Source organism: Mastigoproctus giganteus, chromosome 10 (genome assembly GCF_048544385.1).
Source record: "Mastigoproctus giganteus isolate SK-2022 chromosome 10, ASM4854438v1, whole genome shotgun sequence".
In the NCBI taxonomy this organism is placed as follows: domain Eukaryota; kingdom Metazoa; phylum Arthropoda; class Arachnida; order Uropygi; family Thelyphonidae; genus Mastigoproctus; species Mastigoproctus giganteus.
Window position 1 is genome coordinate 217,813,240 of NC_143584.1, and position 27,766 is coordinate 217,841,005.

At 35.9% G+C, this 27,766-nt stretch overlaps 1 protein-coding gene across 1 annotated transcript; it reads left to right on the forward strand.

Moving 5' to 3' along the window:
* Positions 1-956: 956 nt before the first annotated feature.
* Positions 957-27,551, forward strand: LOC150079927 (uncharacterized). Its single transcript, XM_090382691.1, has 4 exons — positions 957-1,085; positions 16,562-16,649; positions 25,099-25,285; positions 27,282-27,551. The coding sequence occupies exons 1-4, from the start codon at positions 1,060-1,062 to the stop codon at positions 27,449-27,451; spliced, it is 471 nt and encodes a 156-aa protein (XP_090238817.1). The 5' UTR covers positions 957-1,059; the 3' UTR covers positions 27,452-27,551.
* Positions 27,552-27,766: the final 215 nt, after the last annotated feature.

The window sequence follows — 27,766 nt, forward strand, 5'->3', positions numbered from 1 at the left end:
ACAGAGCAAACACAGTCGGAAAATGCAGAAAACATTTGGAAATAATTCTATTTACACAACTACAAGGATGTCGCTGTAGTTCGAAGAAGAAACGGCAAGTAACGAATCCCATAATTTGAAGGCATAATTTCTTTTTTTATTTTTTTTAAATAATGCAAATGTAACCCAGTATACCGCGTAACTGTATATCTATAATTTTTCTAATAAGTAATAGTACATTTATTTATTTTCTAACCCTACTTATAAGTAATATGATTTATATTTAATTATATGATAACTGTGGCAGTAGTACCGGATTGTGTATCTCGTTTTCTGTTCTCTTCAAATGAAGCCAGGGCCACGTTAACACTACAGCCAATCTGGGGGCCTCACACGTAGAGGGGCCCCATTTTCAGTGTACATATTTTCTAAAATAGTGATAAAAATTTCTAATAATAATGGTTTTACGGATGATGGAAAAATACCTATCAGTGTCTGGATGAATAAAACTCTAAAAACAAATTAAAAAAAAAAAAAATCTATGTAGTATTTGCATTTATATGTATGTGTGTAATATATATTAAAGGGACCTCAAATTTCAATATAGCCGGAGACCTATTTCAACCTTAATCCGCCCCTGAATGAAGCGTTATCTTTTTTTGTTTAGTATCAAAAATTATACCAGTTGCTGTATAAACGGTGTACGCGCTTGCACGAATTTACTTAACCGATGAACGAAAACGGAAATACTTCGCCGGCGATGGCATGTAGCCAAGGTTGGATGTCAAAACACGTCTTTATTACGCTCAGGTCATTTCTTTACATTGATTCATTGCTTGGCGCGATTCGTTAAGCGAATAGAGGACAGGGATCCAAACCATCTGTCTTCCGCTACGTCTTCATTGGCTTGTACATACCACGTGACAATCTCATATAAAAGCTTTGTGCTGATTTTCTTTCCCGCTTTTTGAGTTCTCCATTTGGCGTTTCTTGTGTATACTGTTCAAGTAGTCTCCCTTGGATAAACACATTACAGGATTATTTTTAGTTTCGAAAATTTAGTTTTTTTTATATTTAAGGATGCCTGCCACACGCTCCAGAACAAGGTAAGTTCTGATTGTGTGTGCGCGTCATAACAAGCATGTTTTGTAGACTCATTGTTTACTTTTGTTTGAAAGAAAGGGGGAGGAGAGGGGATGAATCTTGGGGATAAAATCTCCGGGGTTGAATGAAGTCGTGTTGACCTTATGTGACCATTAAGTGTAGATATGCTTGTTTGTGTTGACATTACTCCTTATAGTAAAAAAAATTGTAGTGTGGCTTTACAAAATTTTTGATAACCGTGATACTAATCTACCATTTTCTGATTTCCAAATTGGTAAACAAATATTGACATTTTTCCTTCCGTCAGTTGACATTTTCAAAGGAAAAATTTTCGCTATATTTCTTTTCTTTAAAACGACCTCAGTTATGTAGGCCTCAATAAGCCGTGTTCACAGAACACTGTACTGAGCAAGTCACTTATTTCTAAAATGCATTGTTTTGATAAAGACCATGCAAAACCGTTACTATAATAAGACATTTGTTTTTATTATTTAAAAATAATGTACCGGTATATTAAAACAAACAAATCAAAGTAGATATTTGTAAACGTTTTTGTGATGCTTACTCTCAACCAACTTGTTTGGTAACTTCTGACTCGCTCAACGCGTGAGTGAATGCACAACACCTGCAAGAGATCCCCTCGAAGCCAGTGATGTTTTGTGTTTGGAGGGAAGAAAGAGATTCGGAAAGCTTTTTCTCCTTTGTTTATCCAGCCACTGGCTACCTAGAAATAAATCCCAAATAAATTAGTACTTTTCATTTTCCCAACTTCGAAGTGTGGGAAAATAAAGTATATTTTCAAATTGGCTGAAAACTAATAGTGATTTTTCCCCCCTAATATATATTTTTTTGTTTGGAGTCAATAAATTATGGATGTGATGGATAAAAATGCGCCAAATCCAAAGTGGAGGACAAACTTTAAAGGAAATAAGAAATTTTATTTTTTTTTACTATTTTAGTCTTCTAGTTAGGTAATAGGAAACGGTACGTGTCAAAAAAAAAAAAGTTCCTAAAATACTTTGCTAGGGTTGTGGTCAGTATTGCTTTTAAAACAGCATCTTTTTTATTTGAGCATAATATACCTTTTGTCTTCATTTGGTTTTGTTTTTCAGTTGATAAATTCATTCTTACAGTACCGCGCTTTGTTGTAACAGTCGAGTGTGCTGTTTTTCCGAAAGAGGTCGCTTCACGAAAGGAAGATTTTTTTTGAAACAAAAGGAGCGTCAATATTTGAAAATTTAAATATTTGCCACAAGCATGTTTTCGTTTTTAGCTATTGTTAGTTGACCAGTATTGTGTAACATTTGTTATCTGATTACCTGAATATAAAAGAACGTACATGCAGATTTGAAAATCGTGTTATAAAATATGACAAGAGAAAATTTTAAATAAATTAAAGTACCGCTTAATTAATTTAAAAAGTAGCACCTTTTAATTAATTAAGCGGTGCTACTTTAATATATTTAGTAATTAATTAAAGCTTGAAGGATTCTTTTTCTCTCATGGGGAAAATGAAATGATGGTAATGTTGACTGAAACGTTATTAATTAAATGTAATTCGTAAAAGGAATAAATTTCAGTTTATTTTTACTGTAAGTTGATTTGTTCGCATGTAATTATAAATTTCGGGACAGGAAAGTTGGAATCCGAATGTTGCTCGGTGCCCTGCTAGTTTTAAAAAAATCGACGTACAGGTATATCTTAGTATTTTTTTAAAATTTTTACTAATGTGTCATTTCGAAGACAGGCTGCAGCATGTCGTAACTGTTCGTGAGCAACAGAAGCGATTGCAGCATGTTTGTAACCACTTGTGAAATAAGTGGCTTGCCGTTTCTTATTTCTTGGCTCTTCTCACAACCACAGCTTTCAGGTAAGAGAAGGCCGATTAAAGGCGATAGAATAAAGTTCCAACGCTCCAGTGCATGCCTATGTCGACTTTGTGACATAGGCATGCACTGGCATTTTAAAGGGGAGAGGAGATGCGCGAAAACATCGATACCAGAAAACGATATGGCCTAATGACTGAATTAATTTGCTAAACTCGTACATCCCCTTGATTTTTGAATATGCAGCAACATAAACTTCTGCCTAACACCTTGGGCATTACGTTGTCACCCGTTTTATCTGCTGTGATTTTCAAGTAGTTGGTTTATGCATGGTTACTGCACATACATGACATCATGTCTACTACCAAGGTGGTATGAATTCATTGTTTAATTATACCATATTGTGAATACCTTCACAACGAGTGGCAGAGGTATTGCACTTTTTTGAATGAATAACGTTTCACCAGTGGAGAAGATAATGTTATTATTATTAGCCGTATGGTGCAAGGAAGCCTGAAGCTTATGCTGCACCAGGCAAAAAAAAAAAAAATTTCTGAATTACCCAATAGAGAGAAGTAGAAGGGAATCGCCAAGAAAGAGAAGAATGATGATATCCAGCTCAGGAACCTGGATGTGCCAAGTGCATGCTCACTAGATGTGAGCCCCTGGGGTTATTACTTATTTTTGGCAGATACCACCACCCACATGGCACTGTTTCGAAGCTTGTTGGCTTACTCATCAGTGGGTGGGCAGGTATCCTCTTGTTGCATTAGTGGCAACCCAGTTATGAAGTATAACTCCACAATATGAGAGATGCACTCATCAGTGGGTGGGCAGGCACCCTGTTAACTGGGTGCCTGCCCACCCACCTTCATAACAGGGTTGCCAGTTATACTTCATAACTGGCAACCCAGTTATGAAGTATAACTCCATAATATGAGAGATACTTGACCTACATCTTAAAAGCAGTCCTAATCACAACATCTTTTTTAAGATCCTGTGATTTTGTTACAAGTCATTTGGATGTTCAGATGATTTAGATCCTTGGAGCATTAAGCCCGAAAGTAAAATGAATAAAAGTTTGAGTAAAAAAATCTTAAAGGTAGAAAGGTGAGGTTATACCAGAGTGGGGCCCCCAGTGAAAAATATGTACGTGGCCACAAGTGGTATCTTCTTGTGCTTTGTGGCAGGGCCGTGCTGAGCCATTTTAGTACCCGAGGCAAGAATGAAAAACTGCCCTTCCGTAATATATTAAAAAAAAATGAATTAAAAAAATATGCTTATTTAAATTACATTTCTGGTATATGTTTTAATAAAAAAAATAAAAATACATTTCCGGTATATGTTTTAATAAAAAAAATTAAAATTGAAGTTATAAAAATGACAACCAATGGGGCAACAACCATGGTGGCACCCAGATAGTGCTGGCATGCAGAGCTTGGTATTTGTACAGTGGCACGACAAAAGATTTTTGTTTTGCAAATTCAAGATGATAAACAGATTGGAATAATCAAAAACATTGGCAATTATTTAACCTTTCTTTTGGTGCCCCTTTCAGCGTTTAACCTGAGGCAAGAGCCTTGTTCGCCTTACCCTCGGCACAGCTCTGCTTTGTGGGATCAGATGAACCACTAAGTAGAAGTTTGAATGTGCTTGACTCATGTCTCTTACATTACTGAGATTATATCTCTTGTGCCAGTTGCTTTTTGTAGTTATAATTACTATTTGTTTACTTTGCATCTTTTTTTTTTTTTAATGGAATGATTAATTTCTATTCATACAGTTAGGTTTTGTATGCAAAAAATATTAACCAAAAATTTGAAATTAAAGAAAAAGGAATGTAGGAGGCATTCTTAAAAAAAACCCTCAAAAGTCTGGTTGCCATGCCCCCCCTCCTTATGATGATACCTGTATAAGTATATGATGCTTAAGTATATGTCATATGCTGAAAGGAAGCCCTTGAATTTTGCTGCACTGGCCAAAAAAAAATAATAAGCCACCTATTTAAATATACTTCTTCCTCATGTGAGTATCTATTCACCTGGGCTTTGAATCTCTCCAAGCTGTCAGCTTCAACCGCCATGGGAGCAACTTATTCCAATAATTAACAACTTGCTAGCTAAAAGAACTTCCTGCAATCCAGTCTAAACATCTCCCTGCATATCTTGAATTTATGGGCCCTAGTTCTGGAATCATAATTGAAAATTATGCCCTCATTCACTTTATTTTCACCTTTCAGCACCTTGTACACCCTGCGAAATCTCTCCTAATGGGATCTAGTTTCCAAGCTCTGCAGACCACATAATTTAGTCTTTCCTCATGTGGTGCCCTTTTGCTGATCTCACCAGATGCATTGCCTGTGCCCCCCCTTAAAGAAGCTTACATTTTTTAGATGTTGTCTCCATACCTGGCCACAGTTTTTCAAGTGTGGTCTTTTTTTGTACAGAAGTATTATGGCCCTCTCTACAAGCAAATATTTGATAAATCACTGATAAGGTAAACCATGAGTCCTTGCTGGCCCATCTGCACTGCTCAGAGAACTTCATGTCCAGCCATATTGTAAACCCAAATCTCTTTCTTCCTATACTGTTTTTAGTTTAACCTCCAAGTTCCAAAGTTATTTCCCCAAGTTCTTGAAAAACTATTCTTGGTTTTCATAGTAGTGTACTCTTCTTGGTATCATGTAAAAATCATCTACTTAACTGTTTCTTGAGTGAAGTAAAAATTAAATTGGTGACTGTGTGCACCTACAAAGGGCAATTTTTATTTTATTTTTTTAAATGAAAATTGCAAGCACAAGAGGTATTAGAAACTATAGTACTCAGTACCATGCATGGGTTGAAGGTTGAGAAGATGAAAGAAGATGCTTGTTGATGTTAGACTTGCTTTTCTGTAGATTGTAATTGTCAGGAAATATATATTGAGGGAGGTTGTTCAAGAAAACAGAAGTTGAAGGAATAAATGAGGAGGAAGAAAAGTTGGTTCTGCGAGTTTGAAGTAGTAAAAGGATGCTGACTGGTTGCGGAACATGTCCAGATTAGTTTGGAAGAGAGAGAGAGCAGGAATTATAAAAACCAATTCAAATGATTAGTGCCTGTGGAAGTATGTATAAAAAAGGCATGCAACAGAATGTCTGAGACAGAGTGGAGAGACTTTGTTAGAGATGGATCACTGATTAACCTAACTGCCCTCTTTTGAATGGAGTCTGGAAGCCTGACAGATTTTGGGGGCACCGCCCTGCTGTGGGAACAATATCCCAGCTGTTTGGAAGAAAAAACAGAGTAAAAGAGAAAACTCAGATTTTAGATGCAGAGGAAGAGGTATTTGTGATGTGCTTATGGCAAGAGAGATTAGAAGTCAAGATAATCCCTAATAGTGTCTAGAAATCTGATTATCATCAAAGATGCATAGGAGCAGAAGAATCCTTTTTGCAAGATGTAAGGAAGGACTGAGCTTTAGAAGGATTGAAATCAATTAAGTTATTTTTGCTCCACTGTAGAATAACTAGAGATCAGTATTTAAGGAATTGGAAGTGAATATTCGAGAAGTTTAAGCTGTTTGAGCAGGACAAGGTTTCTAAATTGAAAGGTGGAATGTAATGTGCTATCATCTGAAAAACTATGAATAGCATTTCTAGTCAGTGGAAGGAGGTCATTAATATACAAGAGGAAAAGAGTGGAAGAAAGAACTGGACATTGGGAAACACCTGCATTAGTGGAGAAGTTAGAAGACAGAGCCATTTACTGTCACTCACAGTGAGCAGTTAGAGATAAAAAGTTCATGTGAACATGGTCAGAAAATGCTTCATTGAGTAATACATGCTGCTAAACTTGGATCTCAAAAATCACTGTCATATAGTTATAAAAGGCATTTAGTGATATCCATGTCACAGCAGGTGTTCAAAAGGGTCTCGATGAGAAGTGATACTGTCATTGGCACGTTTTCACATTGTACCACACTCACAAAATCAGCAGAATTCCAAATCGCGGGACAATCAGCAACAATATGCTCACAAAGATTTTCTTTGTTAACTGGAATTGAATGAATTAGAGCTCATAGGTAATTCTGCATAAAAATCTATGGGATTTAAATCTGGCAAGCTTAGAGGTTTTATGAGAGGACCTGCCCTTGCTAGATAAGGATGTAGATCTTGCTTGTGAAGGGTCTGATTGTTGTCTGTAAAACATTGACTTGCCATTAACCTTGTGCTGGTTCTAGATACTCCTCTATGTGGTTCATAACCCATTCTAACTAAGGTGCTCATCCATTTTATCTAAGATATCAGCAGTTTCAAACATTTTACTGTCTTGGTACGACTTTTGTGCTAGTGGTTCCTTTATCTGCAGATTCTTAATGCATGAAGAATCACTACTGATAATCAAATCAAGAGTATTACTCCCTCTAGTTGCCTATTGAATATGCTGATGTAGAAAACAATCATCCAATAAATCCACAAAAGCCTTGCTGTTGTGTGAGTGACCAACCCACAAATTCCAGTCAATATCTGGGAAATTAAAATCCCCCATTATAAGACTGATTTACTGGCCCACTCTATTTCCCTGTACAGTTCCTTATTATACTCATCAGAGTCATTAGGCGTATAACACACTCCTACTCTCAATTTTGATCTCCCAATGCTTATGTCACACCAAACTGACTCGACACTGCACTGTCCAGCGATGTCGACTGGCTTCACTTCCTTGGATTTTATGTGTTTCTTAACTAATAGCATAACCCCTCCTCCCTGTCTATCCTTTCTGTACACATTGTACTCCCCAAATTCCAGTTCTGCATTCCTCATATCTGTGTGACACCACGTCTCTGATATTCCAACATCTGCCTTTGATGTTTTGAGCAATACCTCAAATTCATCAAATTTATTTACCAAACTCCTAGCATTGGTGTAAACGCAAGTATACATGCACCTGTTCCCATTTTTAGCTATCCTAACACAACCCATGTGTTTACTTGTACCGCAGTGACTCCCAGCAGTCTCTGAAATATCCTGCATCTTGTTTTCCAGGCTGCTGCTCATTCCAATAGAAGCAGTGCAAGAATCACTTTCACCTCTGCCAGTGGCTACTGTTTATCTATTAGTCCTTGTATCCCCCCAAGCTAGTAGTTTTCCAACCAACCTAACACTGCCTCGATAGCATCAGCAAATATTCTTACACCCTTTCTATTTAAGAGTATCCCATCCCTGTAGAAGCAGTCTCTTCTGTTAGCAAGTACAGACCAGGCTGAAAAAAATTCTACCCCTTGAGCCTTGCACAATCTTTTCAGGGCCGAATTGATTGACAGGGCTTTCATCATATACTCCCTCCTATCGTGTCTGGGCAGAATTGCAGACACTTTCAAATTCAACCCTAATTCACGGCTTTTTTTCAACAGTGACTTGTACTTATTAAGTAATTCTGTTGGTCTCCTACTCTTAATATCATTAGTGCCAACGTGTACAACTGTATCACCTTTTGTGCCCTTAAAAGATTATATCTGCTCTACAACGTCATCAACCTTTGCCCCTGGAAGACATACCCTGGTCCTGTTCCACCTGTCCTTTTTACAAAGCATGTTCCCCGTTTCCCTGACAATAGAGTAACCAACAACTACTAGTTCCTGTGGGACTAGCGCATTTTGCCTTGGGGGTTGCCGCTGTGTTGCGTGATGACCAAGTGCAAGCTCTGGTGTTGATATGGACAGCCGAGAGCTTGATGGGCCCCTCAATTTAGATCCTTTGAGGGCATCCACCCTGTCCTTCAAGCTCTCATATAGGCCCATAACAATGCTGAGTTTTTTCTTGTTTTTTTCATCATTTTGGTGAATAGAATATACTCCCAGCTTTGGCCAGACCTTTTGGGATCATCCTGTATGTGATACCGGTTCTGGTGGCAGGTATATACAATCTTTCTCTGGTGAATTTTGATGGTTAGTATTAATGTGATTCTTACTGTTTTGCTTCTCAAGAAGTAGAATTTTTTAAAGGACAGTATTAGATGTGACTAACAGTATTTCTCCATATAGTTCCTGTTGAATGCAATAGATGTGCCAGTGTTGGCAAGATATAGTATGTTGCTATTATAATCAGTGATGGGCATAATTGAATAGGGATTTGTAATCAAAAAATTGAACTGATGCAGGGTAGGATGGGTATGTGCATACACACAGTTGGCCAAGTGACACAACTGTGCAGGACTTGCACTTAGTTTAGATTCCTCCAATGTCATTCCCCCTTTTGTTTTCATGGTGAAGTGATTTTTGTAATCAATTATTTTGATTATTGAAATAATTATTATATTAATTATGCTCATGACTAATTGTAATGTAGAATACCTAGTTCAAATTGGCAGGTTTATTGAACCAGGTATTGTACACTGGTGTTCAAAGAAAGCGCATCACCTAGTAATTTCAAATTTCTAACTCTTTTTCACGATGGTTTTTTACATTAACCTAGCATCACAAATAGAAATATAAACAAAAGATATTTATTAATAGTTAAGAAAGCTGAGTAATATTTGACAGGTGCTCTCAAAATATCCCAAAATGAGCATTTGCAACATTTATACAACATGTTTTGGTAAACATGACAATTATGGCTGAAATGTTATCAGAAACCCTCAATTTGCTTTGGTTTATTATTTTAAATGGAAAACAAAATGAAAAGTTCACCAGATGCAAACTAATATTTAGTTGAACTGCCTCTGGCCCTGATGACAGCAGCACACCGTCGAGGCAGTGACAAGATCAATTTCTGAAAATAATCAACTGATAGTTCGTGGTTCCAAACACGAATTATGGCTTCCTGAAGTTCACGAAGGGTCTGGTTTCTTTCTGGCAACTGCAGATTCCACATGATGCCAACAGTTCTCTATAGGATTCAGGTCGGAGTTGTTTCCTGGCCAGCTAAGAGTTGTAGTGGACCGTACTTCCAACCATTTTTTTCACCTGTAACAAGTGTAAGCACATTACTGTCAAAGCTCTAATTCGAGAAAATAACTGACTTCCACCTCTCAGGGGTCCATTTGACATTCTCCTTACACCAAATTAATCAGGCCTTTTTCATTTTTTGCATGAGGATGGGCTACAAGTCCATTTTTGAAGAAAGTCTTTTGACTGTTACTGCACTTGCTACCACTCCTGTATGTTCTTCCCTTCTCTTTTCAGCTCAGACGAAGAAGCTTTGCGGTTTTTAAGGCATAAGCACTTCAAAACACTGCCCAATTTTGGTGTAGAGACTCGTTTGCGTCTGGTTCCTTTTTTCCTATCAGCAGAAACTGTATTCTTGAGTTTGGAAAGAAATCTACTCACTGTTGACTGATTACAAGACACTATAAGCAATATGACGGGAAGAACATCCTTCCTCACGTAAAGCAACAATAACACTCTTTCTTCATGGCGTCAACTGCACATAACTCGCCATCCTGACACAGTCAAGGAATGACTGCAACTCTTGCAGAGCTTGCGTTATTCGGACGACAATTACAATTTTAACGGGTTAGCATTAGTTGAGGAATATGATGCAAGAAAGCAAGCTTATACAGCATCAACTAAAAAAAAAAAACTCTTCCCAATTCACCCATCTGGTATGCACTTTCTTTGAATACCAATGTATGTTACTAATTTTAAATTTGCCTTACTGTGAGCCAGTTGTGAAACTTCATCTTATCTCTCCTTGTTTATTGTCTATCCAACTTGGGCATTACTTCTCTCATTGTCAACTGGATGACCTTTTTCTTGCTATGTTTATGGAGTGTGATAAGGGATCGTTACGCCATGATTATGGAGTGTGATAAGTGAAAAATCTGAGTATATTTTCATATTCCAATTTTTCTTGGAGGATATACTATGTGAAAAATAAGGGTTTTGGCTGTTCTAAAACTAAGCAAATTTTAGTACAGGCCAAAACTGTAAATTGATGTTTCTGGTCCAGGGTCCTTCATCATTAAAGAAAATGTATGTACTGTTTATAAACGGCTAGTAAAATAACAAAACTGCATAACTAATTGACAAAGCAGCTAAAAAGAGCTGCTTTCTTTAAGCTTTTCCAGAGTAAGTTGCTAAAAGTGTGTGGGTCACTAAATAGTTTTGTGCTAGGGGCTAACTCAGGGGAGTGAGAAAATAAAATGATTTGTGAATATTAATTTGTTCTAATTTTACTTTGCTTGCTCAATATTAGAGTGAAATCAAATCAAAATTTTCAAGAAAACCATACAAAAATTCATGAACTCAATGTTACTTTTTTTTTTTTTTTTTTTGTGTTACTATCTTCTACATCTGTTTATATATAATTTAATTCATAATCATTTGGATTTAAATTCTAGAGAATTTTAGCTTTTGTTAAAATTGGACAGGTGCAGTCTGAAACTCAAGCAGTTGCTCTTGATGTTTCAAAGGCTTTTGTTGTGTTTGGCCTAAAGGTCTTCTAAATAAGTTTTCATTTTGTGGATTTCCAGCTGTTTCTTGTAATTGGGTATCCAGTTTTCTCTCTCACCACTCAGTACGGGTGATGTTGGGTGGCCCTTTAACTTCTCCACTAATGCTGGTGTTCCCCAAGGTTCGGTTCTTTCTCCCACTCTTTTTTTCTTATATGTTAATGACCTTCCATTGATTAGAAATTCTATCCATAGTTTTATTGCTGATATCACATTGTATTCCACCTTCCAGTTTGAGAAATCTTACCCTGCTCAAACGGCTTTAACTTCTCAAATATCCACTACCGGTTCCTTAAATGTTGATACTTCACTTATAGTAGGGCAAAAATAACTTAGATGATTTCAGTCCTTCTAAAACTCAGTTGTCTCTCATAAAAAGGATTCTTCTGCTCCTATGCTTATCTTCAACAACACTCAGATTTCTAGACAAGATCACATATCTCTAGGTGCCTCCGTAGTCAGGTGGGCAGGAGCAGCAGTGTACATGTCTCTTGCACATGCTTCTTGATTAGGCCGGGGTTCGAGCCCGTGACCACCAAATACAGAGGATGTGGAAAGGTCAGGGAAGGACCACCGCATATCCCCGGAGCAATATGGCCTTAGTTGCTAATGCTCCTAAAAACAAAACAACAAACAAACATATCTCTATTAGGGATTATCCTGACTTTAATTTCTCTTGCCATAAGTGCATCACAAATGTTTCTTCCTCTGCATCTAAAAAACTGGGTTTTCTCTTTTGCTCTCTGTGTTAACTATTGTTCCCACATTGGGGCAGTGCCCCCAAAATGTTCTAGACTCCATTAAAAAAGGACAGTTAGAATAATTAATGACCCATTTCTAACAAAATCTCTCCACTCTGCCTCAAAGATGCTTCTGTTTCTACTACATGCAAATCTGTATGCAATAGAAACAGAATTAATAATTAGTTATTAATAATTAGAATAAACAATTAGTGATATGATTTGCTTATAAGGTGCTAGATCTAGTTGTCAAGCACTTTACAATGCCAAAGTAACTTAATTGGAATTCAAATAGATTATCCAGAGTGTGTGTTAAAATGACACTACATCAATGAAATACTGTACAGTATAGTGCATGGGTTCTCAAACATTTATAGTATTAGTAGTGACAAATGATGCAAGCTTATAGAACATTGGCCAAAAAAAAGGAAACCACCCACCTCACCCTTCCATCCCCTCCAAGAATTTGTCCAGTTCTTTAAATTTATTCAAAGTATCCACTTCCACAGCAACAGATGGAAGTTTGTTCCAACAATCAACCACCCACTGGCTGAAGGTAAATTTCTGCACACCTATGCTGCAACCATCCTTCCTGAATTTGAATTTATGTACCCTCGTATGTAGTCTCAGCAAGAGGAAGAATGCCATAAATTGATTTTTTAGTGTTTCTCACCAACCTTCAATGGTTGGTGAGAAACACTAAAAAATCATAGTATGAATATACCCAACCCCAGAGGCCTATTTGAAGAAAAAAAAGAATGCCATAAACATTGAGATTACTCAATCTGTTTGAAGCCTTAAACACCTCAATCAGATCTCCTTGTAGATTTCTAGTCTTCAGACTGGAATTTGCAGAACTGAAGCTCTTTCTTCATAAGAGCGCCCTTTTGTTCTCTTCACTAATCTTGTTTCCCTTCTCTGCACTCATTCGAACAGATCTACGTCCTTCCTAAAATGAGGCCTCCAAATCTGCATACTGTACTCAAGATGGCAACCTAACCATGGCCTTGTACAAAGGGATAATCACCTCCTTATTCCTGCTAGCAGAGTTCCTGTAAATCATTGGCAAAACCCCATGAGCTCTTAATGTTAAAATTCAAGTGCCATTTCTCAGCCTATCTGCCTAATTTTTCTACCCTTTGTCGTAGTAGCTTACCTTGATTACTGTCATTAACCACCCTGCAATAATGGGCCTAGCACAACCATGGGGACTCCACTAATAGCATTAGTCTACAACGAGCAGTGCCCAATGATAACCACTCTGTCTTGTATCCTCTTAAAATTTTTCATAAATTTTACACCAAGTTCCAGAACAAGTGCAACTAAACAGATTTGATTTAATTTAGCTATGAATATATACAGGGTTATTTAAAATGAAGTCCGGGGTTTCAAACAATTCCAGTACACACATGAGCAGACATAGGAAGAAACCCCAGACTTCATTTTGAATAACTCTGTATATATAGAGAGAAAAAAAAATCTTTATTGCAACTAGATGAATACAATGTAGCTAAATAAGTAAAGTAGCAACTGTCCCATCATGACCAAAGGCCAGGGACTCATCAGAATTAAATAATTATGTACATAACTATGTAGAAAGTAAAAATTTAAAAAAAAATCTAATAAGTTATCATGATTCCTCACAATGCAGTATAAACTGTATTTACATGCTACATCATGTAAGTTTATATTTACAATATACACTACCCTACCAATAATATCCAGATGTTTTTATTGTCATTTAATATTTTGTGCTAAAACCTTTTGCTTTTACGACAGCCTTCAATCTTCGCGACATACTCTCAACCGGAATTTTTATAAATGTTGGGTGATTATGTTCCTTCACTGGCTACATACTTTTATAATAATTGATTTAGGTCATAAAAAATAATCATTTTTAAAATCATAAATTCAGTTATTCTGAATAATATCATTAACTCAGAATTGTTCCTGCCATAGGCACCAAATGCTTATAATAGAAACCATACTTGCTATACCTTGGTTGCGTTACTGAAGGTTCACACTAATGTGGCCATAGTAGTGATAAGACAATACATGGTGTGTGGCAATAAAGTTCCCAGATTAGTGCAATAAAAAGAGAATACAAAGTGAAGGAGCTCAAAAATGGTTTTATTTTTATTCAAAGTAATCACCACCTGATTGAATGCACTTATTACACTATTCTAAAAGAGTTAGCAAAGGCATCGCAAAGAGATGTTCAGTTCGGCAGTTAAGTTTTTCTTTACATCCTGAAATCTCTTTCCTTTGAGATTAGTTTTCACCTTGGAAAAGTGGAAGTCTGCTGGTGCTTAATCAGGAGAGTAGACTGGATGGTTGATCTGCATGATGCCATGTTTCATCAGAAATATCTTCAAAACAAGTGCAGAATGGGTGGGGGTATTGTCCTGCAACAAGAACCAGTTGAATAGGCACACTATAGCCCCAGCAGCTCGTGTGCCATTAAACCCCCATCTCACACACACAAGAACCAGCCACCTTTTGCCTGAAATTACTGCCTCACCCAGGGAAATGCTCTTCAGTAGTCTTAGAAGCACCTTTATATAGAATGCAGCATTGACATCTCCCCTGTGAATAACCCTCTTTGTTGAAAAAGATGATCAGCATTGTCTTGATCCTGGACTTCTGTAAATGAAGCATTTTGGGCCTTCATGATAATTTTGAAGTGCAGTGCCTGTTTTGACACATTGTCTCTGGGTTGCTGAAACACACAACACTCATCTCCAGTGACAATACAGTCGAGGAAATCAGGATTTTTCTTGACAGGTCTGGGTGTGACGTGACGTTTTTGCATGATGACATTCTTCGCTGCTTCCGCTTGTCCATGAGGCCGTGCAGTACAAATTTTGTGCAAACTTTACTTTTCCCTAAATCTTCATACATAATTTTGTTGTCTTCTTATTCATCAGCCATCATTCTGAGGGTGAAACGACAATCTCTTGCCACAATTTCTCGAACTTTTGCAACTGACCACATTTCGAGAGGTTGGCAGATACCACTTCTTGTGTCATTGTGAAACTTCTGTGTGTCTTTGAACTGCTTATACCATTCATACAACCTAGTACAACTTAATGTTTCATCATCATAAAGTTTTTAACATTTCATGTGTTTATTTTGAAACTGGTCATGTTGATGTCCTGACTTTGTGCTTACCATTTGAAGAGTGCTGTTGAGATGGGCAAGGATTTCAACTTGAAAGCAACAGCTGAAGATATCAGTAAGTTGTTGGCAGTTTGTTCAAAAGAACTTGCCAATAAAGTCTGCATGAGAAATGAACTTGTTGCTCATATCTGTGCAGCATGTTTACAGACTGATTTGCATGTTTTAAAGGCTGAAAAATCAAGATTAACTCTCAGATGTCCCACCACTCCTTTTCAGCGAAGAAGACTTTCCTACAGTTAACAAGGTAAATTGAACCCATATCTCCAAATGAGAGAGAAGTGACAATGTATCATGCCACCTAAGTTGTTCCAAAAAAACAATTGGAATTGTGTAAAACTGATTATGTATTCCCAAACTGTAGGTGAGATTTCTCCTGTCAAAGTTGAGTGAGGCTTTCCAATGTTTAGAAGTGGCTGTGGCAACTTTGGAAAAGCATTATTATAACCTCAAACATAGCTTTAGTCATTTGAGGCATATTTAGCTTCAGGTGCTACGGAAAAATCTGTTGGCAGAAGGGACAGCTGATGAAACATTTTTGAACAATTTAAGTTGTCCTGTAATTTGCTAGTAAAAGCCTTATACCTAGATCCTGAAAGTCTGCACTCATGTCTGAATTACTTCAATTTTAGGCCGATGAAACACATGAAGAAGCAAAACAAGGCTTGAAAAATGAATGACCATTTTTGAATGTTATTTATACAGTACTGTATTTTTTATTTATTTTATTTTTTTAAATGAAGTTTCTGTTGCACTGTACTTACACTAATTTTCCTTTTTTTAAAGGTCTGATTTGAATTGATAAATATGATATTGTACTTTGCTGAAGATATAATCCATTTAATACAACTTTCTGGATAATTTAGGTGAAAATAATCCACATAATTGGGTTGGGTATAGGTACCTGATAATAGCCTAAAATTAATTTCTAACCTTTATCCTATGGGTGAAATGAGTTTTGTTATCCAACAATGAAGGAATATATCATAACAGGACTGCCTTTATTCAGATATTGTGTTAGGGGAAATGCCAAAATTGTTTCAGCTCTTGATGGGATAAACTAAAATGTTCTCCAAACGTTGCATGACAAATCTGCAGTCTCAACCAAAACCTTGAGGACTGGTAGCTACTTTAATTTATGATTTGATATAAAGGATAATTCTTAAGAGAGTTTATGAAAAGTGTATGATGCATTGGCTATAATACTAATGAATTAATATTGTTACAAAACTTGTAGCTTGCAGCTATGAATATTTATGCATTTATTACAAATTTGTCTTGTCTTAACTTTATAAATTATGTCTAGTTCTGAACATACCGAAGCAGCAGTAGAAGAATTAAAGAAACAGACAAAAGAAGAAACCGAAGGTGTAGATGTGCAAGAGCCTAAAGAGGTAATTTTTATCTTATGGAATCTTAAGTGTTCAGAAGTTCTAAACAAAATGTTTGTAAAATATTTTGTTTTCACCACTGATATAATCATGACTTATTCTTGTGTATTGTGCTGTGGGGGAATGAAATATTTTATTATGGAGAAGTGGTTTGGTGTTTTCACATTTTTGTTTTGAGTTCATAAAATAGGGGTGTGATTGTGAAAATTTTTTCCAAAATGACATGCATGGCCTTGGTGTAATTATATTTATAGACAGCTGGGATGGGCATGTCAAACTGTTAGGGTTGCTTGACAAAAAATATCTGGTGAGGAAGCAGTGAACCTGCTAAACTGTGGATGAGGAGCAACTTTTCCATCGAGAAAAAAAGTAGTTGATTAGGCAAAATCCCGTGCATTTTAATTGAAATACCCTTGTGTATACACATGATTTTATTATTATGAAACAACAGGGATTACCTTTATTTTAGATATAGGAAGCTTCTTTTCCAACCAACTCTCCTAGTCCAACGCGCTAATAATGCTTTGGGAAGGCGATATCAATTTTACAAAACATGTGGGACATCTTCCCCACTGTCAGAACCGACCCCTCGGTCTCAACATTGAGCACTCAAGACTTCTGTCTTCAAACACCATACCTCTGGCAGCAAGGAAACCATTACGTGGATTCTTTGCCTTTAGCCAGCGGGTGGTTGGTTGGTGGAACAGACTTCCATCCCTTGTCGTGGAAGTTGATAGCCTAAATAAGTTTAAGGCTCAGCTGGACAGGTATTTCGAACGAACAGAGGGGTGAAGTGGAAGTGGTTATTTTTTATTTATTTATTTATTATTTTTTTTTTTTTGGCTGATGCTGCATAAGCATGCTTTCTTGCATCAGATGCATATGCTAATTGACATAAAATTAAATTTTGAAGGTCTAAACCGCTTAATAAATATGGACAGATTATTTTCTTCGGTCCTGTAGCTTGGCATTAGAGTTAAATTTAGGGGTCTAAAAAGTTTAATGGATATGGGGGGATTATTCTCTACATTCCTTAAGTCGGACTAGAATTTTTCGGGGCATCATGTTCACAGGAATAGAGCAACTTGCAATTAATCTGAAACTTTTGTCTTATGTTGTAGTGTTTGGTCTTCACGCATGCATATAAGTGACTAATCGTCGGACAATAGGAATGGTCTATGGATATTGATTGAAGTTTCATGTTTCATCTCTAAGGTTTCCGCAATAAGTAGTTTGTGGTAGTTGTGTTGAATATTTATAATTTTTGTTTCATTAAAGCCGAATGAATGAAAATGTATTAATCCAACAGACTAATCGAATCATAAACCAAACTATCCCCTCAATATCAAAACGACATAGAGAAGAAGCTAAAGCTTTACACACATTTAGACAAAACCATGATATCATTATTCAAAAGACCAACAAAGGAGATACAGTAGTTTTTCTCAATAAAGGAGACTATATAAATAAATTATACACCATCATTTCAGACACAACGACATACGAAGAGGTTGCACCAATCAGAGTTCAACAGCCTAGTTAACAAATATAACAAAATGCTTACCACCTATAGGAAAGATGACCACATCACTATGGCCCAACTTAAACAAATTAAAGCCTACACATACAATATCCCAACCTTATTTTGCCAAGTAAAATTACACAAAAAGAGGATACCCAATACGTCCAATCGTGTCATAAGAATTCAGCTTTTGCTTCCTTAGCCATGTTCATCTACCCAATTCTAAAACCACTTCAAGAACTCCTAACATATAACATAAAAAAACTACGATGCTTTATTCATGAACCTTAAAGATCTCCATATCAAGGAGGATATGAAGTTATATTCACTGGATGTGACTTCACTATACACTAACGTAAATGTACCTTATGCCTTAGACATAGTTTGGGCCTACTTAAATGATGATAACATAAAAATTAATAACACCAGACTCCCCAAAGACAGAATCTTCGAACTAACAAAACTATTAGTAAATGCTAATTACATTCTCTTTCAAGAAAAAAATATACAGACAGATTTTCGGCTTTCCAATGGGCCTAAACATCAGTGGACTCATTGCTGAACTATACGGAAGATATCTGGATGACATCCTAATTATCACAGATCATTTGGCCATAAACAATATTCTACAGGTTTTTAATAACATCCATCAGAGATTAAAATTTGAATTAGAAATTGAAGCAGAAACCCACTCCTTAAATTTCCTTAATTTTACCATACACAGATTAGACCAAAAACTAAATTTCAGCAAATATAGAAAACCCACTAATAAGGGGAGGCTTTTGCATTTCCACAGTTATCATCCCCAACCATACAAAAAATCGGTCATGCTGAATCAATTTCTTAACACCTTTAAATATTCTTCCACCCAGATTTCTCTAACAGAAATAAATGAATTAACTAGAAGATTCTCAAATAGGGGTTACCCGCTAACCTATATAAACAAAGTTAAAACAATAGCCCGTGAAAAAATAAATAACAACCTCGCAAAAAACATTGCACAAAAATCCGACAAGACCAAAATACATTTCATCACCATTCCATATGTTGAGTACTGGTACAATAAACTTAACCAAATATGCAAGGGAACCGACATGAAAATCATAGCAAAACCCATGAACAAATTATACACATTCTTCAGAAATCGACCTTCAAACACCACATTCCAATCACAGCATGACCTGGTATACAGCATCCCATGCAAAAATTGCGATGCTGTTTGTGTAGGATCTACCATGGGAGTGGCACAGCTTCGAGCAAAACAACACAAAGCTTCTGTGTGGGCGGGTCGTTCAAATGCATCGGAACTTTCGTTCCACGCAATAAATGAACGACATTCATTCGGCTTTAATGAAACAAAAATTATAAATATTCAACACAACTACCACAAACTTCTTATTGCGGAAACCTTAAAGATGAAACTACATGAAACTTCAATCAATATCCGTAGACCATTCCTATTGTCCGACGATTGGTCACTTATATGCATGCGTGAAGAACAAACACTACAACATAATACAAAAGTTTCGGATTAATTGTGAGTTGCTCTTTTCCTGTGAAAATGATTCCCCAAAAAGTTCTAATCTGACTTAAGGAATGTAGAGAATAATCCCCCCATATCCATTAAACTTTTTAGACCCCTAAATTTAACTCTAATGTCAAGCTACAGGACCAAAGAAAATAATCGGTCCATATTTATTAAGCGGTTTAGACCTTCAAAATTTAATTTTATGTCAATCCACATAATGGTTTTCTTACTGCCAGAGGTATGGTGTTTGAAGACAGAAGTCTTCAGCACTGAATGTTGAGACAGAGGGGTCTGAACACTATGGTTCTGACAGTGGGGAAGATGACCCACATGTTTTGTAAAATTGATATTGCTTTCCCAAAGAATTATTAGTGCATTGGACTAGGAGAGTTGGTTGGAAAAGAAGCTTCCTATATCTAAAATAAAGGTAATTCCTGTTGTTTCATAATATAATAGAATATAGGAATTATTGAGCACTTAATAGCTCTCTATCAGAACACATGATTTTAGTAAAATATTTGACTTAAAGGAACAGTCACATAAGTTAGGACTATATTGAAATTATGGCAACATCCTAAGATGGATTGACAGAAGGTAGACAGGTCAGTATTAATCATGCCAAATGATTCACGTATGTGGATTTATTCTGCCTCTGCTAATAAAAATAAAATAAAATAAAAAAGCCCTTAATAAAGTATAATTTGCTTATTGCTAAAAAGTTCATCCAAAGTAATTATCCACATCTGCCTTGAACTTGGTCAGACTAAAGTCTGACCACCTTGGGAAACAACAGCATATTGAACTTCAGAAATTTGTGCATCCAGAACTTTATATTTGAACCTCCTTGTAGGTTCACCTGTGCACAAATATATAGCCCTCACTCATTTTGCTTACTCCTTTAACACATTTGCTGCATCTAGCACATATAAATCTCTAACACCACTGTAAGTGGTGCTGTTATACCTATAAGCATTCAAAAATCATGCATATGAGTGATCATTCTTAAGCAGCTGGTAAATGAGTGCTGTGGAAGTAAAGGTATATAAAATTAACAACTGCGCAACGTTGGCCCACTGATTGAACTCAGTTGTTTTTACCAATGCTTTGTTTTTGTTTTTTAGACTTCAATTAGTTTTATTTGTTCTTTGCTTGTGTTCAGGTTAGTTGATGTGCATGAAATAAACTTTTGATAAAATTTGAGTTTTGTTCTGATTTACACCTCAGCCCAAATTTAAATGTTTACTTTTAGTTATGAATTCCAAAGTTTTATTTTTGAAGTATTTACAAATTTTCGGAATGTTGTTTCTCAATGTTCTAAAAATTACAGCACTTTGATTGCACTCTCTCTTAAATGGCAAGTATGTTAAGGGAATAAGCTTTTTGATGGCAGTCATTCTGTTTATTCCTTTAAAGTGGTAGTGGTTGTGCTCCTGAGCATAACAAATAAGATTGTGTAGCACCTGACAGGTGCCAAACTTTTGTTTTTTATTTCTGGAGAAAGGTTTTGGCTTTTTGAATTATGCTTGAAGTATATCCAGGGGTGAGTCATCTCAAGGGTGCAAGAGGTGCACTGTACCCAGGCACCAATGTTCAAGGGGGTGCCTAAAAACCTGAAACTTATATGTACACATATGAAGGAAGTGCCAAATTTCATTTGGCAGCTGGGCACCACAGGACCTGTTTGGCACCACCTAGGACTGTCCCTGGGTATACCAATCCTTGTTCTTTTACTAACGGATTGCAATAATTATTAAATGTGTTTTTCAGATATTAATTTTTGATGAAACAAAATAAGAACACAAAACTAATGGTCACTTCCATTTTCCCAGTTCAGAAAGCTATTTAAGAGCAGAAAAATTCACAAACACATTATGTACAATAAACATAAAACAGTAATTTTTGGAGCAGATATGCTAGCCAACGAGTGAGCAACATATTGTTTGTACTACATTGAAGCTGAACTAGCACATTGTAAAAAAGCAGTGAATGTTTTCATTGGGACTGGCAGATTTTGCACAGAGGGACAACAAAGACACTTCTGTGTTGTTCTTTAATGTATTTTGCTTAAAGAACCAGTTTAACTGCTTTGTGTTGAGTTATCAAACATTAAATATAAAATATTGAACTTAATATAAAATATCTTAACTCACTAATTGGATCTTTCCTTATTTCAACGATATGTGAAACAAATTCAGCGCATCTCATACCATTTTTATAATTTCTTTCTTCATCCAGTTGATTTGCTGGCATTGACAAGCTTTCAGTAGTATCAGAAAAATGTATGTTACGTTCCAATATTTTAAAATATATTAAACACTCATGTTATCAAATTTTTTTTTTAAATCTATTTTCTTTATCAAGCTGCTAGATGGGATTCTAAGAATGTTAAAGCAATTCTTTGCTGCAAGGCATTTCTGATTCTTGTTTGAAAGTTTAATTTCAAAGGGCCAATAAATCTATTCACAACTTTGAAATTGGAGTCTCATAAATCACGGAAAAAATGGGTCTTGTTGCATCTTACAATGCTCGTGGCATCTTTTTGTACTTGGGATTTTTCTTAAATTTTAATGTTTTGGACTTCGTATTCATTTAAAATGGATTGCTTTATTTCCATTTAATAAATGTACTATATACACATTAAGAAAGGTGATGGAAATTTGCAAAGTGGCCATTTAGTAGAATATATTTAGATTCATTATGAATGAGCAGTTTTGTTGTTGCTAAGGTTGCCACTTGTGGCAACTATTGATCATCAACACTTTTTTTTTTTTTTTTTTTTGAAAATTAAGTTTCTGATAGTGCATGATTTCTCTCTCTATCTGAGTTTGCATATTTGTCATGGTGGGTATGAGAAATATGCAGATGCTGTCTTGAATGTACATATTCCCATTTTACTGAGTGGCATAGTAGGAAAGTTGCCAGTCGTTTTCTTTTTATTTACCTGTGCCATGTGTTTATCAAGCATATTATATTTACAAGTCTAGTTAGTAAAATTTGCTAAATTGTCAGGAAAACAATATATATAGTTTCTAAATTGTTACTGAAGTTTCTGAATAATTGCACTGAAGTTTTCATTTCAATCTTATGTTTGTATGTCTCAGTTTGTTTGTTGTGTAATGAGCCATTTGAGTTCAAACAACATCCAGGTTTTCTGAAGCAATCTATTTGGGAATTCATAGCTTGGTGAATCCCCAGGAAAGCAGCAAGATCCAAACCAACACTAGCCCCTTTACTAACTCTACTCCATATAATTAAAAGGCATTTCCGATTCAAAACTCTGTTCTTTGTCAACGGTTTGAATATAGACCCAGTCTTAATAGCCCATAACAAAGCTCTCCTGTCACAAGCGACTAAACTCATACTAATGAATCTCCACCGAACTAAATATAACCACAACGTTACATCCTTTCTCTTCTGAGTTTACAGTATAGATGTCTAGGGGAGCACATACCTCATCAAGGGCGCCTCCATAGCCAGGTGGGCAGGAGCAGCAGTGCATAGCACACGCTTCTTGATTAGACCGGTGTTCGAGCCCGTGACCACCAAATATGGAGGATGCAGAGAGGTTAGGGAATGACTACCGCATATCCCCGGAGCAATATGGCCTTAGTTGCTAATGCTCCTAAAAACCAAACAACAAACAACAATACCTCATCAGGTACCTCCGTCTTTATGTATTGAACTTTAGTTTCTCATGCATTAGCTAATCTTGAGAATTTAGTGATAGCCAAGTCATGCCAGTTATGTGTATTTAATTTAAACTACAGGTGTCAATAATTTTGTCTTTCCTATTAATTATATTGTATTATATTCTATTCTAAATGTGTGTCTTTATGCTTTATTGTAAGCCCCTATAACTGTTTTCTGTATTGTATAGATGGTACTTCTCTATGTGGCCACGCTGGTCCGGCACTTTGTCCAGAACACCTTTTTGGACAAACCTGCAACCACTGGCTTGTCTGGAGCTGTTGCCTCTCTGCATTGTAGGAACTCATGACCGAAGGCTAATAAACTGAATTTAATTTTACAGAAAAGCTAGGCACAAACCGGGGTTTGTAAAGCCCTCACACCTTCATATGGCACTTTCCTTCACCCCCCCCCCCCCAATCTGAGCAATCAGTCTCCTGTTTTATACATACTAATCTCTCATCTCATAGCAAATATGGGGAATAGTCAGAGGCATGTGATTATTAAACCAGTGATGCATTCCATTCTCTGCAAGAACACTACACCGGTGTCAATAAAGACACTTGATATCATAAACATATCTCTTCAACAGAGCACTTCAGTTGATATACACAAAATGTTAGTGCATTTTCAGGCTATTGTGGTATAAAATTACACTACTGTTCACACCACTTTCATATAATAATACAATCAAATGTTAGACAATACTAGATTAAAAGCATCGAATTACAAGAAATAAAATAAACTATTACAAATGTTAATATTTATTACTGTATATAACTTTACATGTAGTAATCTTCTTTTGATGCCATCTCCTATCGGAGGTTGGCAATCGCTGCTCTGTTTGGGCAAGATGAAAAAGATCCTCAGCTGATCTTCCATTCCAGTTGCAAATGTTTTTCAGCCATGAAAGTTTCCTCCTCCCCACTCCTCTCTTTCCCTCTATTTTCCTCTCTATTATTACTTGAAGCAATTTATATTTCTCATTTCTAAAGATGTCCCAGGTAGGCAGTTTTCCTTCTCTTCACTAAACTCAACAATCCACATTTTCTTCCTGCCCTTTTCAAGACTTCTGTATGTTGTAATAAATAAACTTGTATTTTAACTTCTGATATGAGTCTTGCTAAGTTTCTAGGAATAGATCTGCATGATGGAAACATGTAAATTTGTATTCTTCCCTTTATTACTTCAGGGAAAGATTATTTCTTGTTTTTGGGATTTGCTTAATTTGTGTGTACAGTAGTATTTGCATTTTCATTCTAACAGTGATTTCAGGTTAGTATTAGCAGTGGCAAATGATGCAAAAAAACCAGCTTAATACAGCATCAGAGGGGAAAAAAAAAAAAAATTCCCATATCACCTGTTCATCCTGTCTAATAGTTTTGAATTTATTCAAACTACCCACTTCCACAACACCAGATAGGAGTTTGCTCCAACACTCTACCTGCTGGCTGAAGGCAAACTTCTGCACTTAAAAATATTGCAGCCATCCTTCCTCAATCTAAATTTATTCCCCTCATGTCTATAGTCTGAGCAGTTATATAATTGAATTTAAATAATTCAATGTTAAAAACCGAAGTAAAATGCTGAGCAAAAGCTTTGTGCTTTTACTCAGAATTTTATTTAGCTTAAATAAAATAAAATGATAGTTTAAGCTGAATAGTTTTAAATTTTAACTGTTTTAATATAAAAATTGGTTTTCTAAACTTTATTAGAAGAAGGATGAAGAAGCAAAAACAGTAAAAAACGACTCAGAAGAATCTAACGAAAAGGATGAAAAAGAAGAGGAAGATGACGAGGATGAAGAAGAGAAGGAAGAAAAAGAGGACAACTTAAATACTGAAGAAAATCCATCAGAAGATGAGGAATCAAGTAATCAGGAAGAATCAAAGGAAAATAGGGGTATATTTTCTTTTTGGTTATTAAATCAGTCTTGTTGGTTTTTTTTTTTTTTTTATAATACTTGTAATACTTTTATTTAAAATACTTGTAAACAGTTTTAAATCAAATGTTAATAGAAGGGCACCTTTCCAAAAGCTGTCTTAACTCATTAATAGAGTAGGGTTTGAGCTGATTTAGTTTACTAACCAAAAATGAAGAAGTGGCCAGTTTTATTAAATTTTCTAATTAAACCTGATTATTTATTGGATAATTTAAAATTTTCCCACAAGGGATGGGTGGGGTTATTGAGCACACAAGTTAGGAAAGTTCTTGAGATATTTGCTAGGTTCACAGGCAAAAAAAAAAAAAAAAAAAAAAATTGGAGCCCAAAACATCCAACTTTTTTCTTTTTTTTTTTTAAATTTGTTTTTGAAATAACTTCCTGCTTGAAATTAAAAGTAAACAAGAAACTGCATTACTTTTTTTTTTGGATTTTTATTCAATACAAAATTTCTGGCAAATACTGCAGCATCATTTTTCTTTCTTCCACCCATAGAAAAATGGAAATATAATCAAACTTAACTAGTTTTTGTAAAGGTTGACAAGCCAGCTCTCACTTCAGTTATAAAATGTTCCCAGTGAGGTAGCAGTTTTTAATGTCTCTTAGGTGTCTTCATTTGTCTCCAAATTTATTTCTCATAAAATACACAGAAAATGACACATGGCATTTTTTTTCAACAAACTTCTAGAAGGAACATAATTTTTCACATTTTCTTCCAAGCTGTGAACGTTTCATGTTTAGTCCATGGCTGAAGCAGCTGCATATCAGATAGGATAAGTTCTGCTACAAAGAGCATTCTTCGTTGGAAATAAACAAAAGTCACTGTGTAAGGTCAAACTGGTGAGTCTGCCCAATGGAAGCATGACGAGTCACTGCTGCCAAAAAGTTCTGTATTGCTGTAATGTAAGTGTAAAGAAAATGATAGTTGTTTTCTGGGATACTGATGAAATAATCCTTACAGATTGTGTGTCCAACACAAAATCGACAGAAGAAAACTCTTGTATGTGAGATTCTGAAGAAAAAGTTCAGAGTTTCAGAAGACATGTCCACAGATTGAATCTCATTTGATTCTTTTTGATTGATGCTCGCTCCGCTCTATTTAGTTGATATGGTGCGTTTTTTTTTTTTTTTTTTTTAAGAAAACAAAATTGAGATTATCTCACATCTTCCATACTCACCTGGCTTTGCCCCTGGCAACTTTTGGTTATTTCTTGTGATTGAAGGATGTGCTTCATGGGAACGTCTCCTAGTCAACAAGCAGTTGTTTCAGGTATTCACCACTGTACTGAATACACCTACAAACAAACTTTCGCAACCGCCTCCGTAGCCAGGTGGGAAGGAGCAGCAGTGCATAGCACACGCTTCTTGATTAGACCGGGGTTCGAGCCCGTCACCACCAAATACAGAGGATGTGGAAAGGTCAGGGAATGACCACCGCATATCCCAGAGCAATATGGCCTTAGTTGCTAATGTTCCTAAAAGCCAAAATAACATAACAACAAACTTTTGTAGTTGCCTTCGCAGCTTGAAGAAAAGGTTTGAAATTTGTTTCTTCTAGACCAGGAGTGGGCAACTTTTTTTAAATGGCAAACCAAATAAAGTGTCTGATTTGTTGATTATTCACTGACATTGCTGTTGAAATGCACAATACACTTGCACTGCAATCATATTCTGCAGAGCAGAGTCCAGGAACCACTACTGACTGTGTGCAAGTCTATTCCTGGTTGCCAGGAGCTATGCTTGCTTACCATTTGGCAACACCATTGCTTACTCGAGTAGTGATACGTGGCATAAATTAATAACAGAAAATATAATAAATTGCAATTAACATAATTTCATGATGTATATTCTTCGGCAAGTCTTTATTACATATATTTTTATTTTAAGATGTTTAATGTAGCAATGAATTATATGTTTGAAGAATAGTGCTGGATATTTTTTCAAATTTTCTTTTAGAGGAAAACCGAGAAGCTGAAGAAACTGAACCACAGAAGAGGAAAGCAGGTGAAGAAGAGGTTCCCAAAGACGAATCAATTAAAAAGAAAAAGACAAAGATTGAAGATAATGAAAAGGACATAGAAACAGCAGCTGCAGAAAGTACTCCAGAAGTCGAAGCTAGTGCATGAGACGATCGCTGTACATTTATTTTGTATTGTGTGTTTATAGTCTAATTCAATTTGCTATATGTGTATTGTGCTTTTGTCAGTAAATTAATTTTATTATCAATGCTGATGATTAATTAATCAAAATACACATTATCTCCATTATGAGATGAACAACACTTCTACAAATCATTTCTAGATGTGGACTACAGTGCAGAAATCTTCGAAAACAGTAACTTAAACATTCAGAATTGAAAAGGATAGGTATCCAGAATAAAATGCATATTGGACATAACATGTTTTCTTCTGTAGATGTTAACTCAGTCTCTCATATCAGTG